Below are 16520 nucleotides of genomic sequence, written 5' to 3' on the forward strand. Positions count from 1 at the left end.
AGCAGATTTAGAGAGTGCAAAGAGCAGAGTTTAGGGCTCATGTCCTTTACATATGTGTACCCATGAATCTTTTTTACTGGGAACTTTTGTTTCCTTATTCAGATTCCTTCTATCCCAGTTCCCTCAAGAATGTACTGTCATCTCCCTTGAACTTGTATAAACTGTGAAGTCCTTCCATCTCCTTTATGGAAAGAGGATATTCAGATAACATGCAGAATGTCTTTTGCTTGGAAATAAAATGAACATCATGTCCCCTTTGCAAGTTCTGTACAATTAAAAAACAAAAACAAAACTGGTGAGGCAAAGTGCAAGTTCTTATAGATAGGAGAGCACTAAATTTCACCACAGAGCTATTGTTTAGAGACTCCACTGAAGTGTCAGTAAGTATGATCTGAGAAGCTGCGCTCATTAAAAATTGGCAGAAAGACTAACATATGTTATTTTAACAACCCTGGAACCTCTTCTGAAAAAAAAATAAACCTTACATTTTCACGTGTAATTGAGGAAAAATTTTATATTGAAGATGTAATTTTAAACAGTCTGTGATTACTGTGTAAAACACATTAATTCTTAAAAAAAAAAAACTATAATCTCATCTCCCCAAAATGATATGTATTGATACTGTAAATTTTCTTTCTATAATTTCTGCATGTATATGTGTATGTGTATATGCATAGCTTAAATATGTGAGCAATAGTTTCTATATTGTATATAAGTGTTAGTGTCCATTTAAATTATGCTCTATAGTTCTTGAATTCTACTTTTACCTACCCTTTTATGCTAAATCTTTCCCATATTTTAATACACAAAACATTGTTTTTAATGGCCAAATAATGGGTATAAGATTCAAGAATACTTGGATGTAAAAATGTTTCCTTCCCACATATATTGCAACCTTTTGGTAATTTACCACAGCATAAGTTATTTCATGTTGAGATGAAGCATTCCAAGTCTCCTTGGGAACAAAAGTTCTAATGCCAAAATATCTAAAAGAAACAGGACCACTTCTCGTATGACCCCAGGCATAAATTGAACCCAGGCACACAAGGAAGAAATGAACAAACCCGGGCACTTACTGATTTCGGTAGCAATGATTGTTATGTTGTGCCACACACTTAATTCTCTGTCCAGCGGTGTTGCAAGCGTTATCTTCCCGTCATCAGCATTAATGTTGAATTGTCTCTCCAGGTCAGTGTGCCGGTCGATGGAAAACCTACAAAACAGACACATTTGTAATCTACTTCAATGTTTATATGATCTATACATTCCACAGCAGACCTTTAGTAATCCTTAGAGAGCCACACTTGTGAAGCCGAATGAATTGGTAAACTCAATGGCATCCTAATTTGTAAAACAAAATGACCGAATGAGGCACAAGAAACTTAATAATTATTGCCCAAGGAGTCATTAGCTACATATGCAACATGGAGGTCATAAACTGCCATCAGTTTCAATAGGTAACATCTTCAAAAATGGATGCTGATGAAGAGTTAATTGGACAATCCATCACTTTTATTGGACAGCTTATGATAATTAGCAGTTGCCACAAAATACCATATAAAACAATGAACTCAAATCCAAAGGAGGATGGTGCTAGACAGCAAATTATTTATGGTGGTTCCAAGGAAATGTGTGTTTGTGTTAAACTTCGATTTCACTGCACAATAGGTATGTGTTTTTGTTGCTCTTGCTGTTGGTTTGTTATCGTTTTGAGTAAGGTATATATTTAGGTTTCCTATTCATCTCTGTCCATAGAAATCAGATGTTTTCTGATTCTCTGGTAAATAATTTTTTAAAATTGGTCTAGATACTTTAGCAGATTTAAAACTTTAATGGGCAGGTTAGTAGTTTTTCTGTTGAGAAAGCTTTCGGATAAGGCAGACATTAAGATGCTCTATGTCTATAGGCAAGTGTTTCTTGGGAACACTAACAAGATCATACAGGAATTACTTTTTTACCACATTTACTAATATCCTAAGAAGCACAAGGCATCATGAGAAAAACTGGTCCACAAATAAGCAGCAGAATACACTAAAACAGGACGAAATGGAGGTTCATATAAGGATTGCACGTGTATGCTAAGTCACTTCAGTAGTGTCTGACTCTTTGCGACCCTATAGACTATAGCCCGCTAGGCTCTTCTGTCCATGGAATACTCTAGGCAAGACTACTGGAGTGGGTTGCCATGCCCTTCTCCACGGGATCTTCATGACCCAGGGATCGAGACCACATCTCTTATGTCTCTTGCATTGGCAGGAAGGTTCTTCACCATTAGCGCCACCTGGGAAACCCTCAAAGAACTCCCCTAAATTTTTATGTTAAAACCCTAACTCCTACTGTGTGATAGCATTTGGAAATAAGGCCTTTAGGAGGTAATTAGGGTTAGAATAAGTCATTAGAATAGGGCTCTCCTGTGGGATTAATGATCTTATTAAAAAAAGAAAAGAAGAAGGGGGCATAGGCTGTCTCTTTCTGCTCTCTGCCAAGGAGGATTCAGGCAGACAAACCATGCCAGAAAATGTGCCCTCACCATACAGCGGATCTGCTGGTGCCTTGATCTTGGACTTCCCAGCCTCCAGAAACTGTGAGAAACAGATATTTGTGGTTTAATCCACCCAGTCTAGGGTACTCCATGTCTACAGAAGCCCAGACGAAGACCAGGTCATGTGCGATACCATCCAGGAGGAAGAACTGAAGAAGCCTTTCATGGTTGAGGGGACCTCCTAAGAAGGATACATGAAATCTATTTATTGGTACCCATTAACACTAAATATGAAACATGCTCCATGGCCATTCGAAGCTAAGCATATTTTCCTTTTTTATGTGTTCTTATGAACATTTATTATATCATCAAGAATAAAACTATGCTATTATGAGAAAAAAATAAAATTTCCCATAATTTTGCATCTGTAGGTTTGTACTGTTAACATTTTAGTGGATTCCATTGCAGACATATATACATGTATTTTATGCTTATCTATTTATGCATGTCTACTTATTTGTATCTATATCTAACTCCAGGAAATAGTGAAAGACAGGGAAGCCTGATGTGCTGCAGTCCATGGGGTCACAAAGAATCAGACACAACCTAGCAACTGAACAACAACAACAAAGAGGGGTGGGTAAATGGATGGATAGCAGACAGACAGACACACAGGGATATGGATAACTCCTTGCTCCTTTTAGCTGTATCTTCTCATTTGAAACGGTATGCATACTCCTTATCAGTTCAGTTCAGTTGCTCAGTCATGTCCGACTCTCTGCAACTCCTTATACCAGATGCAATATTAAGAAAAAAGACATTCCTCTTTTGTAAATCCTCTATACTAATCACAAGCATCATTAAATATTCTGAAATAATATTAAAAAGTGCTTAATTTTATTGACAGGATCTTCTTCCCTGCAACTCAGACAGTAAAGAATCTGCTTGCGATCCAGGAGACCCAGGTTCAATCCCTGGGTCGGGAAGATCCTTTGGAGAAGGGAAAGGCAATCTGCTCCAGTGTTCTTGCCTGGAGAATCCCATGGACAGAGGAGCCTAGAGGGCCACAGTCCACGGGCTCACAAAGAGTCAGACACGACTGAGCTACTAACACTACTGCTACTAATTTTATTGAAAACTGTGTTGCTAAATTCCTTGATAAAACCGTGTACAAGAGATCATAGCTCCAGGTGTAAAGAGACTGAGATATAAAGAAAACAAGGACACTGACTTGCATCTATACACCAGGAATTTATAAAACAATCCCTTGCCTAACCCCCAGGATGATTAGAGAAATTCAGAAAGGATTTAAGAACCTAGAGACATAGCTGAATTAACAGTGCTTGCAAAATAATCCTGAGCGTGAGGAAGTAAGTGTTCATTGCAAAACATCTGAATCTGTTGCATTACTGAATAAAAGACTAAAAATCATTATCCTGGGGAACAATGATTGTTGATTAGACCAATGAGGTTCCACGTTTAACTGTCAAATAATAGACATGTGTTTTGCTCTGGATATCATGAACACTCTGTTAAAAGATCTAAGTGATGTCCAGAGGATTAATTATCACTATCTGCATCATATTCATAAATAAGCTTTGCATGCATTGCTGGGTTCTAATAATTTTATTATCTCACTGCTGATATTTCACACAGTCATGCATCTGCCTATTTCCCAGAGGCCACAGAAAACGAGGTTGGAAACACACTCCATGGCTATTTGACTGCTGTCCAGTAAATGCCTAGCACTTCTGGCCTAGAAGAAGCACTGGGAACAATGACAGAGTTTTGGAAGCTGATATTTTAAAAAAAATACGCTGTTTGTGTAATCCCTTATTTAAAACTGTACCATACAACCTTGACACTGGAATAAAGTATATCTCTATTATTTATACATTATTGTTTCTAGAATAATTAATAAATACACCAAACCTCAGTTTCTTTACTGGCCAAATATAATACTGAAATCACAGCTCTGCTTGTGAAGATTAAAAATGAAACATAAATCAGTCTTGGTAATTAATAAGTGCTGAAGATATGTTCATCATCATCATCACATCACGATAATAACATCATGTCCCATTAAATGAAACTTCATAAACTTTCCTACTCGGAAGGTGGTAGAGAAGGCCCCTTTCTCACCAGTTTATAAATAGCATAAATGTGGAAAAAACATTGGGGTGTTATTTAATTCCCATAACGCTAAAAGAGACAGGAATTTCCTCGGTGTGTATCCCTATCTTTTTTAGAGTTATGGGAGTTATGTGAAAGAGACACGTGTACCCCAATGTTCATCGCAGCACTGTTTATAATAGCGAGGACATGGAAGCAACCTAGATGCCCATCAGCAGACGAATGGATAAGGAAGCTGTGTTATATATACACCATGGAATATTACTCAGCCATTAAAAAGAATTCATTTGAATCAGTTCTAATGAGATGGATGAAACTGGAGCCCATTATACAGAGTGAAGTAAGCCAGAAAGATAAAGAACATTACAGCATACTAACACATATATATGGAATTTAAAAAGATGGTAACAATAACCCTATATGCAAAACAGAAAAGGAGACACAGATACACAGAACAGACTTTTGGACTCTGTGGGAGAAGGCGAGGGTGGGATGTTCTGAGAGAACAGCATTGAAACAAGTATACTATCAAGGGTGAAACAGATCACCAGCCCAGGATGGATGCAGGAGACAAGTGCTCAGGGCTGGTGCACTGGGAAGACCCAGAGGGATCGGATGGGGAGGGAGGCGGGAGGGGGGATCAGGATGGGGAACACATGTGAATCCATGGCTGATTCATGTCAATGTATGGCAAAAACCACTACAATGATGTAAAGTAATTAGCCTCCAACTAATAAAAATAAATGGGAAAAAATAAATAAAAGAGACCGGGATATTTTTCTCATATTTTAAAGATCCAGTTCATGACAGACTTTATGGGGTGAGTCATAAGAATTTATAAAATACAGCCCTTTAGTAAGATCAGAGGTAAGACTTTCATAATATTACAAGATTAGACAATGGGAGGAACTTGATGGGAAAAAAAAAAAAAAACAACTTAGTTTAAAATTCAGTTTAAAGTCTACCTCGACTGTACAAAGAAGCCTCTTGCTCCCTTTATAGATATTTCGCATATTTTCTAGCCTAGTACACTTCATGGTAAAGGCTGCCCAGAACTGCTAAATAGTTCAAAAATTCAGACTTAGCACAGTCAATAAGCACACATTAAACACTAAATGTATACCAGGCGCAGTGCTAGGTGCCTCTTTCTTTTTGCATCTTTCTCTCATTGGTGTCTCGTAAAATGAATAAAAGAAAAATCACAGGTGTGATTTCATCATGTTATTAATCATCTTGTGCCTTTGCTACCTAATCTGTTAAATGGGAATTATAATAAGTTTCCTGAGATGTAGACGAGGTAATACCTATAGAGCACTTATTGCAGTACTTGGCATATAACAAGTGCTCAATAAACATCTATTGAAAATCTCTGATGTTGTCATTACTTATCTGGAAACAGTAGGTTTCTACTGATGAATCCTGGGCCTCTCTTCACATTTAAGCCTGCAATCCTTTTACTTATTGCTTCTCTTTCCCTATACCAGTTCATCTGGGTTCTCATATCCATGGAAGCAGAAGCATGGAGGGTATCACGTTAAGTGATAAACTAAAGCCACAGAGAAGGAGCATGTGGAGAGGCTCTTGCACTTCTAGCATCATTTTAGTGTCCATTTTTCTACCACCTTTTCTGACCAAATCTCCATTCCATGAACCGACTGTTCCAAGTTCAAAGCATTATTGGACACATTCACTTTTTATTCATGTTGAATACTATATGAGTGTTTGTTATCATAGTTAAAATTAGTTACATTTTAACACAAGTTTGGATTTAAAAAAAAACCTGCACCCCACATGCCATTTTTAGGAACACTCTCAGAAGATGCTTGCTCCCCAGCAATAGCTATGCCACTCCATTGCTAGTTGCAAAGATTCAGCTTGCTTTCCTTGGTCCTCTAAGCTGCCACCATCCACTCAGCTACCTCAGTTTCTCCTCTCTCCTCCTGTTCATTCCACTCTATGACACAGCTCCATCAGAATAATAAAGGGAAACCACAGTCAATTACGGGGCTTCCCATGTGGTGCTAGTAGTAAAGAACCCACCTGCCAATGCAGGAGACATAATGAGACGTGAGTTCGATCCCTGGGTCGGGAAGATTCCCTGGAGAAGGGCATTGGCAATCCACTCCAGTATTCCTGCCTGGAGAATCCCACGGAGAAGCCTGGCGGGCTACAGTCCACAGGGTCACGGAGAGTCAGACACGACTGAAGCGACACGTGTATGCACGCTCAGTTACAAGACTCGGATATAGACTGTCTTCTGACACCAATTAACAGAGAATAATTTCAAAGAGAAACAGGGTGGGTTAAATTAACAACAAACCCGAAGGAAAGACTTAATTTTTAGAATCGAGTGTACCAGGCAAGTTATTAAGATGTCATGATTTTGCATCAGTTCACTTTAGTTCAGTCGCTCAGTCGTGTCAGATTCTTTGTGACCTGTGACCCCATGAACTGCAGCATGCCAGGCCTCCCTGTCCATCACCAACTCCTGGAGTTTACCCAAACCAATGTCTATCAAGTCAGTGATGCCATCCAACCATCTCATCCTCTATCATCCCCTTCTGCTCCTGCCCTCAATCTTTCCCAGGATCAGGGTCTTTTCAAATGAGTCACCTCTTGGCATCAGGTGGTCAAAGTGTTGGAGTTTCAGCTTCAACATCAGTCCTTCCAATGAACACCCAGGACTGATCTCCTTTAGGATGGACTGGGTGGATCTCCTTGCAGTCCAAGGGACTCTCAAGAGTCTTCTCCAACACCACAGTTCAAAAGCATCAATTCTTCTGTGCTCAGCTTTCCTTATAGTCCAACTCTCACATCCATACATGACCACTGGAAAAACCATAGCCTTGACTAGACGGATTTTTGTTGGCAAAGTAATCTCTCGGCTTTTTAATATGCTGTTTAGGTTGGTCATAACTTTCCTTCCAAGGAGTAAGTGTCTTTTAATTTCATGGCTGCAATCACCATCTGCAGTGATTTTGGAGTCCCCAAAAATAAAGTCAGCCACTGTTTCCCCATCTATTTGCCATGAAGTGACGGGACCAGATGCCATGATCTTAGTTTTCTGAATGTTGAGCTTTAAGCCAACTTTTTCACTCTCCTCTTTCACTTTCATCAAGAGGCTCTTTAGTTCTTCTTCACTTTCTGCCATAAGGATGGTATCATCTGCATATCTGATGCATATCAGATGCATATCATCTGCATTTCTCCCGGCAATCTTGATTCTAGCTTGTGCTTCTTCCAGCCCAGCATTTCTCATGATGTACTCTGCATATAAGTTAAGTAAGCAGGATGACAATATACAGCCTTGACGTACTCCTTTTCCTATTTGGAACCAGTCTGTTGTTCCATGTCCAGTTCTAACTGTTGCTTCCTGACCTGCATACAGATTTCTCAAGAGAAATAGAAGAACTGTACAAAAAAGATCTTCACGACCCAGATAATCACAGTGGTGTGATCACTCACCTAGAGCCAGACATCCTGGAATCTGAAGTCAAGTGGGCCTTAGGAAGCATCACTACAAACAAAGCTAGTGGAGGTGATGGAATTCCAGTTGAGCTATTTCACATCCTGAAAGATGATGCTATGAAAGTGCTGCACTCAATATGCCAGCAAATTTGGAAAACTCAGCAGTGGCCACAGGACTGGAAAAGGTCAATTTTCGTTCCAATCCCAAAGAAAGGCAATGTCAAAGAATGCTCAAACTACCGCACAATTGCACTCATCTCACACACTAGAAAAGTAATGCTCAAAATTCTTTAAGCCAGGCTTCAACAATACTTGAACCGTGAACTTCCAGATGTTCAAGCTGGTTTTAGAAAAGGCAGAGGAACCAGCAATCAAATTGCCAACATCTACTGGATCATCAAACAAGCAAGAGTTCCAGAAAAATATCTATTTCTGTTTTATTGACTATGCCAAAGCCTTTGACTGTGTGGATCACAATAAACTGATTTTGCATAAATGTCTCAGAACTAGAAGTAAGCCACACTGTTTTCTAGGGTTCCCAGTATCTATCTGAATAGCAGCAGATAAACTGGAAGAAACATAGAAACCAGATAACCTTCAGGGGAATCTCACCTGTGAGATCTCACTGAAACAGTGTAATTGGTCATAATCTCATAGGCTCATCTATAAATAGGAGAAAGGATCTATTAATACTTCACGGAATGGTTCTCTGCAATAAATGAATGAATACATGACTCAGATACAGCAAAGTAATTGGTTAATTAATAGGCAATTCTTTAAGCCCAGAATGACTGTGAAAATGAATAACTAGAAATGCATGCATGCATGCTAAGTCGCTTCACTAGAAATAGATATAAATAAAAACGACCATTCACATCCGTTAGTAGTTTCCCAAGTGAAGCTAGAAAAATATTTCAAATCTCTTCATGTGCATGAGTGCGTGCTAAGTCGTGTCTGACTCTGTGCAACTCTGTGGACGGCAGCCTGCCAGGCTCGTCTATCCATGGGATTCTCCATGTAAGAACACCGGAGTGTGTTGCCATGCTGTCCTCCAGGGGATCTTCCTGACCCACGGGTCCAAACCACGTCTCACATCCCCAGCACTGGCAGGCAGGTTTTTACCACTAGCACTACTTGGGAAGCCCGATCCCTTCATAGTGTTAGTCTATACCGGTCATCACCTTTTTCAAAATAGACTCTGAGCTGAAGAGGCTATACCGGGTTTCTTTGCTTAGTTCTCATCCACAAGGAGCCTTCGGGACCTGGCCCGAGTCTTCACTGATCTTCTCTTCCTTAGGTTGTCCTTCCAATTAGTCTACAATTAAGCATTTGCTGGACTTTTGCTCTTCAAAACAAGAAGAGATTGTTTGATTCTTACTTTACATTCGTTGGAATTTTGTACTACAGTTATTCCATAAGTGTTTATCGAGCATGGGTGGTCATTATGCAGGAAACATCATGCCAAAGAAGTATGAGAGAAGGAGTAGATGGGATAAGAACAGAAGAAAAAAGAAGGCATTTAGTTCCCACTGTATCTACAGAAAAGTTCAATGTTTTCTAATTCACATCTTAAAAGTCATAGGGTTTGCATCTTCAGTACTGAAGTCATTTTAACTTCTTTTTTTAATCACAAATTTATTTTTTTATTTTTTATTTTTTCATAATCACAAATTTATTAACAGAGTTCTACATTATATAAATTCTGTGCTGACTCGAACATTTCTCTGAATACTTTCAGGGTTTTAAAAATGATTAATTTTTAAAAATTAAATTATTTATTTTAATTGGAGGCTAATTACTTTAAGATATTGTGGTGGTTTTTGCCATACATCAACAGGAGTCAGCCACGGGTGTACACGTGTCCCATCATCCTGGACCCTGAAGTCTTCATTTTAATTTCTTGAAAATACACATCTGTTGGATTTGCTGTTCTTTTACAGATTTACTTAAGGTGTGTTTGAGACAACAGAACTCATTCAAAGAGACTAGAATATATTTTGGAGAGTCATCTTGCCACAATAAGAAGAAAGTTATTAACACAGTAGGGCATGGTATGTGAGAAAACAGGCTCCTTGGACCACATTATTAATAACGCCAATCCTAATGATGGCAATTTTGCAAACAGACATTCTCATTCTATAACAATGAAGATGGTTTAGAAACTGCATCACCCGTGATAATCAATATTCACAGACACCCTATTTCAACTTTCCCATTTTATTCCAACAACTATCCTGGTTTGCTTCAATGTTAATATTCCTCTAACCTATGTCTTAGAAATGAATGCTAATGACTTCATCATTGTACTTTGTGAAGTTAAGGCTACGGATGCGAGGAAATTCCTACCTAGACGCTTAGCACTCTGTTGGGGACCTAATTTAACCTACTGCACTCTGACCATGAGCACAAATTTTGTCACCAGTTCACTCAATCAAGAGTAGTTCACAGAGGTCAGATGTTAATATTAAACGATATCACTATTGCAGTGGTTGAGAATAGGTCAAAACGGGCAACTGGATATTACTATATTGGAAAATAGCACCTTTTCTGCATTGCTGCAATATACAACTTTTACCTGAGTCATATGTTTTACTCAATTATCAGCCCAACTATTTACATTTCAACCAACATTTGGCACAAAATCCTGTATCTTGTTTGTGTGTGTATAAGGCAGATTTTACTGTCAACATACAAATATTATATGTGTATATACAGTCATTCATTTGTTCATTTAAAGCATCTCCTACCCCCTCTTCCCAACCTTGCCCCTATAGGACACACCTACAGAGACCCTCTGTCCCTGCTGAATTTCTGTTTCTTGTTGGCAATAAAGAACATCAAACTCTGATAATATCAGGAATATTTTAAGGATGATCAGCACCAAGCTTCCAATATCAAGGAGCCTTTTTCACTCCCAGTGACTTGTGTCAGAAAGGAAGAATGTAAATTAAAGTCTGGAAGGTACATAAGAAGCTACACCAGTTATCTTAATAATCAGATAAAGATAAATAATCTTCTTTCAAAAGTTACTCTGGACTATATTATTACTAATACAGTATTTGTGAAACACCTGATGGTTTTTCAAGAGAAAGACCCTTTTCTCCCTAATGTCTCCTCGAGGCCAATTTATATTTCTATCCTTAGTTTCTTCATCTGAAAAATGAGAACAATAAGACTGCCTTCTTTTAAAGTTTAAGGTTAGTCCCCTTAGGTAACGCATTGGAAATTTCCTTTTGCTTTTTTTTTTTTAATAGATTGTTGTTGTGGATCATTTTTAAAGTCTATATTGAATTTGTTACAATACTGCTTCTATTTTATGTTTTGGTTTTTTGGCCACAAGGCATGTGGGATGTTAGCTTCCCGATCCCTGATCAAAGCTGCACCCCCTGCAATGGAAGGCGAAGTCTTAACCACTGAACTGCTAGGGATGTCCTCCTTTTGCTTTTTAAATGCGGATTCACACTGAATATTTATCATTATTTCTAGTTAGACACTCTGACAAATGTCTAGGTATTTTTAAACAACAACAATAATGTATTTGAAAGATTCTGATGTTATTGTTTAGTCACCAAGGTGTGTTGGACTCTTCACCACCCCATGGACTGCAGACACCAGGCCTCCCTGTCTGTCAAAGGATGAAGCATATCCACCTACAACAATCATCCTCAGATACCTTCATGTACTTAGGGTCACAGACAGAAATCTCAGATGCTAAATCTGTTGGTTCAGAGGACATCCCATTTTCTGAGCATGTGTTTTGTTTTATAGTTTGTTTCACTCATACCTTGAAAAGATACCATCATAAAGCCAAACTCCCATGTGTAAATTTCTGCAGTCACAAGACCAAAATTAGTGAGTCCCAGATAAAATCTAATTCATGATTAATCTTCAGAGAAATTCTAATTTTCTCCCTGAGTCATCAAAATAGTCATTTATAACTGAGAACTCTAAATCCGATATGATGACAAAAATATGAAAAAAAAACTGAATGCTTTACATTTAAAAGATTAATGTAAAATTTTCATTTTTTATTTAATTCAATAAAGGCTTAGTGACTGCTTCTTTTGGTCAAGTATGATGCTAAATGCTTGAACAAAGCCTCCTCTCAGACACACTGGTTGTGTTTTTCTCATTACTTACAATGAAAAATGGCAAGCACTGTAATAAAGTCATTGTTATATTGCAGCTAGAAAGGGTCCCTAGATGTACCTGGAAAAGGGAGGGTGGTCAAAGATGACACCACGATGCGGCAGCATCTGTTTGGGGACAGGAAGAATGAGTAGGGGTTTTCCAGGTAGAGTATGTAGGGAGAGCATCCCCAGCAGAAAGGAATACATGAAGGAAATCTTGGGTTTGTTCAGGAAATGATAGAATTAAGGACCAGGCTAGGCGTGGTGAAGCTAAGGTCTGACAGATGAGCAACCTGTCATTTCATTCCCATCCTTCCTTTCATCTTATCCCTTCCATCCCTCTTTCCTTCACTCTTTACTGAGTGTTTCTTATATGCAAGGCATTGTGTTAGTTGCCAAGACAGACATGGCCTTGCTTTCATGTAACTGAGTCTACGTATAGAGAAAGACAGTGAAAAGAAATAAGATTTTTACAGCTTACAGTGATGTATTCATGAAAAAGAAAAGGGATGAGATGTATAAAATATTACTAAAATACTCCTATCAAAAGAAACAGCGAATATGAAAGGTCAGAGTTAGGAAGATGTTCAGTATTTTCAAAGACTGTAACAAATGACAGCATTGTTAAAATTCAGGATTCAGTGCGGGGGAGGGCATCAGGAAGGACCTTGGAAACCATGTTGAAGAATTAAGTTTTTTCACTTGCAGGAAATGGGGAGCCACTTGAACAAAATACAGGAGGAGAATGACATGATCTAAACCACAGCTGGATCCCACAGAACTTTCTGGATTGTACAAATGTGCTTTGTCCAAGATGCTGAGCACTAGCTTTCTGTGGCTATGTACCCCTTGAAATCTAGCTAGTGTGACTGAGAAATTGAAATCGTGGTTATATTTAATTTAAATTCATTTTATTTACATCAAAGAGCCACATGTGGCTAGTGGCTACCATATCAGCACAGATCTAAGCTGAGTTAGAGATCACTGGGGCAGCCGTGTGGGTATCAAAGGGCAGGAAAAAGCAACCGGGGCTGCTATAACTACTCACCTTAAAGAGGGCAGTGTTTGGGGCCCCCTGGCGGTCCAGAGGCTAAGAATCTGCTTCTGCAGGGGCCCGGTTCTATTCTGGGGTGGGGAACTAAGATGCCTGCAAGGCACGGTGCAGCCAAAAAAAAAAGGGGGGGGGGGGGCAAATATGATGGTGTTTGAGCTTAGTAACTAAAATAAACAGGACATGGTGATTATTTGGATACAGGAAGTAAAGGACATTAAGGAATTTTGAAGCAACAGCCTTGTGGAAGACTCATAACACTTTTCTCTTAATCTACATTGCTTTTGAATTAGATAATTCTCTATCTTTCATCTCCTTTTAGCCATATTTATCTAGTTAATCACAAGATACACCAAACTGGTCAAACAGTTCACATAAAGATGAGCAAAATATGGACTTCCCCAGTGATACAGTGGATAGTAATCTGCCTGTGAATGCAGGGGACGCGGGTACCGTCCTTGGTCTGGGAAGACCATGGGCCATGACTACTGAAACCCAAGCATGCTAGGACCTCAGAGTCACCGCTACTGAAGCCCTGTGCCTACAGCCTGCACTCTGAAACAAGAGGAGCCCATGCACCCCGACAGAGTCCCACTTGCAGCAACTAGAAAAAAACCTGAACATAGCAATGAAGACCCAGCACAACCAAAAAGAATTAAATACACAAATTAACCAAAAAAAAAAAGAGTGAAACCCTAAAAGCAGTCAATTGAAAAAGGACATTACATTAAAAATAAATAAATAAAAAAGACTAGCAAAATGTAATTAAATCTTTCCAGAAATGGTATCTGTAGCTTATAGCAGGTATCTGATACTTCCCTCTGGTGTGTCTTTTTATGATGGGAGATTAGGAGTTGTGAGGATAAAATCTTTTACACCTATGATAACCTTGATTCTCACTGTTAACCCTCAGGTCATAGGTATCCCAACAACTCCCATAAATCTCAAGAGGCTCACAATGACCCAGGGCTGACAGGGGACAGTTAGCAGTGAAGAGTAGCTTTTAACTCACTTAGTTACTTGCTTGGGGCTGTCAGTCAGGCAAATAATGACTTTTCCCTATAAGAAAGAATATGCAAAGTTGATGAATGCTACATGGACAATAAGGAAGAGATGGTGTGAGATGGGAATACATCAGTGTGTAGCTCTATGGACCATGAGACCATACCCAGCATTGAGATTTAATAATATATTTCATGTATTTATCACGTATTTATCATGGCCTTCCTAATTTTTGGCCTGTCTGCTAAGCCCTGTATATTAATTTCTTAGTTAATCCTCCTTTTACTTATGTAGCCTACATAAATTGTTATGACTCTCAATGCTTCAAGGCATAAAATGAGGGTAATACACATTTTTACCCAGCCACAAACTTAGTGAGATAATAAGTGTAATCTCCTGACCATAGTATCTGACACTTAATCAATTATTAGTCAGTGTTGAATAGCTGTCAGAATGGTGGTATTTGATTTTACGTTTGTCCAATTTTTGTCAGAACCATTAATTATATAGAAAAATATGTATTTATGGAAAACACTGTACACCCAAGAAATAAGAGTAGTGCATATAAAAGTAGGTTTTTTGAAAGTTTCCTAAAGTTATTTATATACACTTAAAAGTTTTAATTGGACATTCAGACTCAGTAAGTGCTAAGGTCTTATGGTAAGTGCTAGGAAGTAAGAGGTGAACAAGATGTAGCCGGTTGGGACTTCCCTGGTGGTCCCGTGGTTAAGACTTGACCTTCCAATGCAGGGGGTGCAGGTTCGATCCCTGATCTCGGAAATGAGATCCCACATGACTCAAGGCCAAACAACCAAAACAAAAGAGAAGCAAAGTTGCAACAGGCTCAATAAAGACTTTAAAAATGGTCCACATTAAAAGAAAAACAACTTAAAAAGATGCATCCTATTAACTCTTTAAGAAATGGAAGTGCATTTAGACTGAAATAGCTTGTTTACTTGCTATCACAACAAAAATAACATAAGCACACCATTCCTATATTCAGCCAGATAACATCTTTCTAGGAGGTCAAAAGTTTTTTTTACCAAAAATGTTCATCCCTAAACACACTGCCTGACCACATGGTCTAATCTAGTCTTATACCTTCATGCAAGTGCAAAGCCTAATAGCACGTACTTGATGTTTAATAAACATGCTCCAAACATGTTTCCTCTTTCTCCAGCGTAGATCCCATCCTCCAACTCAGCCATCCCGTGGGCTCTGCTCCCTTCCCACATCTGTTCTGCAGTTTCATATCCTTGGTTTTAAAGGACATTTAGATCTTGTGCTGTCCTTTGCACCATTCAATACATCTTTCATAACTCTGAACCTTCTTAAGGACTTCCGTAAACTTTATTTTCATTTACCATGAAGCTATTCATACATACCTCAGTTGACTATCCCAAACTTGACTTGTACTGTGAGGCCCATTTATAGGTATTTCAGCTAAGCCTATTCCACTTGCCAACAAACTGACTTCAAACACACAGAAGAGAACTAATAAACATCTGATAGATGGATGGAAATGGCATTTCTCCGTCTTTTAACACGAACTAATAAACATCTGATAGATGGATGGAAATGGCATTTCTCCGTCTTTTAACACGTTCTCTTATTAAATATGCAATATTATGTTTTCCTCTGCAACACTAAGTCAAATCTGATTGTCCTTTATCAAAAGCAAGGTTGTATAATACATTGTGTCAAATCAGAATGTAGAAATATAAGGAAAACTAAAGGCTTTGTTGAAATGACTCCCATAAATATTTGAACATCAGATAAGAGTGTCAATCTCCCTTTGCTGGGATGCAAAATAGGGGATTTATTTTGCCTTATGAGTATAATAATGTTAGATAACACAGCTCAGCCTATACAAGCAGCTTTGTTTCTTTCAGAATATAAATGTTATTATCAAGTTTTGTTCCCTAGAGGGTACAGAGACTTCACCAATCAGAAAAAAATAAAAACATTTTAAACCCCAGATAAGCACTTTCCCCAATTTCTCCCCTCTTTCAAACTTCTTATGCTTTTTTAAAGCACCCTAGATCACTTGTTTTAAAATAGTTTATTCATATTTGAAGCTTGATTTTTTTTATTATTCTTATTAGTTAGGTTTACTGTACCATGCTGGAAACAGTTCAGCTAAATCAATTTGCTGCTTTAGAGCCTGCATCTCAAAATGTAGAACAGATCTATATTTGCCACCACACCATAGTGTGGTGGTTGCATGTGACTTTGGAGCTAGACGGCTAGCAGG

General features: G+C 38.5%; 1 protein-coding gene across 2 annotated transcripts in view; it reads right to left on the reverse strand.

Moving 5' to 3' along the window:
- Window positions 1–16520, reverse strand: part of CDH8 (cadherin 8) — a 393451-nt gene that overhangs the window by 124620 nt on the left and 252311 nt on the right. For both annotated transcript variants that reach the window (XM_061138647.1, XM_061138648.1), the window contains exon 8: window positions 1077–1213. In XM_061138647.1, coding sequence (XP_060994630.1) covers window positions 1077–1213 — 137 coding nt within the window. The remainder of the gene's footprint in view (window positions 1–1076; window positions 1214–16520) is intronic.

Source organism: Dama dama, chromosome 4, assembly GCF_033118175.1.
Source record: "Dama dama isolate Ldn47 chromosome 4, ASM3311817v1, whole genome shotgun sequence".
Taxonomy (NCBI): Eukaryota; Metazoa; Chordata; class Mammalia; order Artiodactyla; family Cervidae; genus Dama; species Dama dama.